The following is a 1529-nucleotide window of genomic DNA, read 5'->3' as shown; positions in this document are numbered from 1 at the left end:
ACATGTCATAGAATTTGTTTTCATGCAAAACAATAAAAGCCTTCCAAGCCTTCTCCAGAATTTATAAATCACTAGGTCTTATGTTTTCCTCATTCGTTTTTATTGTTTCGTTGGACGTAAACATATAAACTTCAATAGTCATAAATGGGACACAGCTCTGGTCAGTCTTTCTTTCGGTTCCCCTTTTGCTGAATCCTTTGTCCGCCCCACCCCTGCCCGCTTTCTCTCCTCCCCGTACCCTCGTCCTGGAGCTCAGTTAACGGCCTGCTCCTCATCCTCAGCCTCTCCACACTCTCACGGTGTGTGTGTTACAGACTCCCTGAGATTTCAAAGGCTGCTGTTCCCTTTACAAACTAGAACTACATCCTGTTCTGTGTCCTGCATCTCACCCAGGGAGCCCCCGAGTGCGAGGTTGCTTCTGCAGCTCAGACTCGGGTCCTAGTGTGAGACAGCGTCTGCTCCACAGGACAGCTGCAGAGGCTGCCAGGTCCCCTGTGAGGTCCAGGCGGGTGCCCTGTGCCCCTCGGCCCCCAGGAGCCAGGCTCTGGGTCTCCATCGCTCCCCACAGGCTCCCCCTGGCTCCCCTGTTATTGCAGACACAGCCTCTCCTCGCTGGGAAAGGTTCCCTTAGTGCAGCCCAGGCCACCCGAGCTCAGGGTCCCACTCTCGTCACCACCACAGGCCATTTGTTCCTCTGTTCACCCTGGGCTCATTTGCTAAATTGAAGCGTAGTTTCCTTATTTTCTTTATCAAGACATCAAACAAAAAAAGGAGACCCTGCCTGCCTGCTCCGCCCCAGAGCCCCATCCCAGGGACCCCGCCACTCACCCAGGAGGACGCCTGCCAGTTCGGCCAGTCCCAGGAGCCAGGAGGCCCAGCGGAGGTGGGGGTCTTCAGAGCAGGGCCCCATCACGGGCCACCCACCAGCCTGTCCAGCTGCACAGGAAACATGAGAACAGCAGAGGGGGGAGGAAAACCCCACAGCTGGGCGGGGCTCAGTAAATCCTATTAGGACAAAGGTATAACGAACTGTCCACTGATATGCCTGGTCCTGGTGGGACGAGCCCGTCCCTGTGGTCAAAAGGGTTCAGTGACCCCAAGGCTGGGCCGGCAGCACTGGACCCACAGCCATGCACACAAGGTGCTCAGTTCCCTGCACGTGAAGCCCGTTTTATGGATGTGGAGCCCGAGCCCTAAGGGACGGTAGGACTTGCAGATGGTCACATGGCCGCCACGATCAGGGTCTGGACCCCAACATCACAGCTGCTCTTCCCTCCTGCTGGTGGCCTCCAGTTAGTACCCGGAGCCAGCCTGTGTGCCCCCTAAACTGCTCTGTAGCTCTCCAGACAAGAGAGTAGTCAACACAGCCTGTCCCCTCTCACACACATCCCCCTCAAAATGGGGAAATTACCCCAGAAGGCACTCCAAGAGGCCACAGTCAGAAGCGCCTGACACTGAGTCAGGATCGGCAGCTCACCCACCTGTGGACGGAAAAGGGGGCACAGAACGAACTCGACACGCTCGGGGGT

General features: G+C 56.8%; 1 protein-coding gene across 1 annotated transcript in view; it reads right to left on the bottom strand.

The window, feature by feature from the left end:
* The window catches only part of LOC109378152 (SLAM family member 9-like), a 103010-nt gene that overhangs the window by 8616 nt on the left and 92865 nt on the right, over positions 1-1529 (bottom strand). Inside the window, exon 2 of the mRNA XM_019634614.1 lies at positions 829-936. Within this exon, the coding sequence (XP_019490159.1) occupies positions 829-910 (82 nt within the window). The 5' untranslated portion in view covers positions 911-936. The remainder of the gene's footprint in view (positions 1-828; positions 937-1529) is intronic.

Source organism: Hipposideros armiger, unplaced genomic scaffold (genome assembly GCF_001890085.2).
Source record: "Hipposideros armiger isolate ML-2016 unplaced genomic scaffold, ASM189008v1 scaffold_1776, whole genome shotgun sequence".
Classification (NCBI taxonomy): domain Eukaryota; kingdom Metazoa; phylum Chordata; class Mammalia; order Chiroptera; family Hipposideridae; genus Hipposideros; species Hipposideros armiger.
Note: the sequence above shows the minus strand (reverse complement) of the source record. Positions and strands in the feature narration are given on the sequence as shown.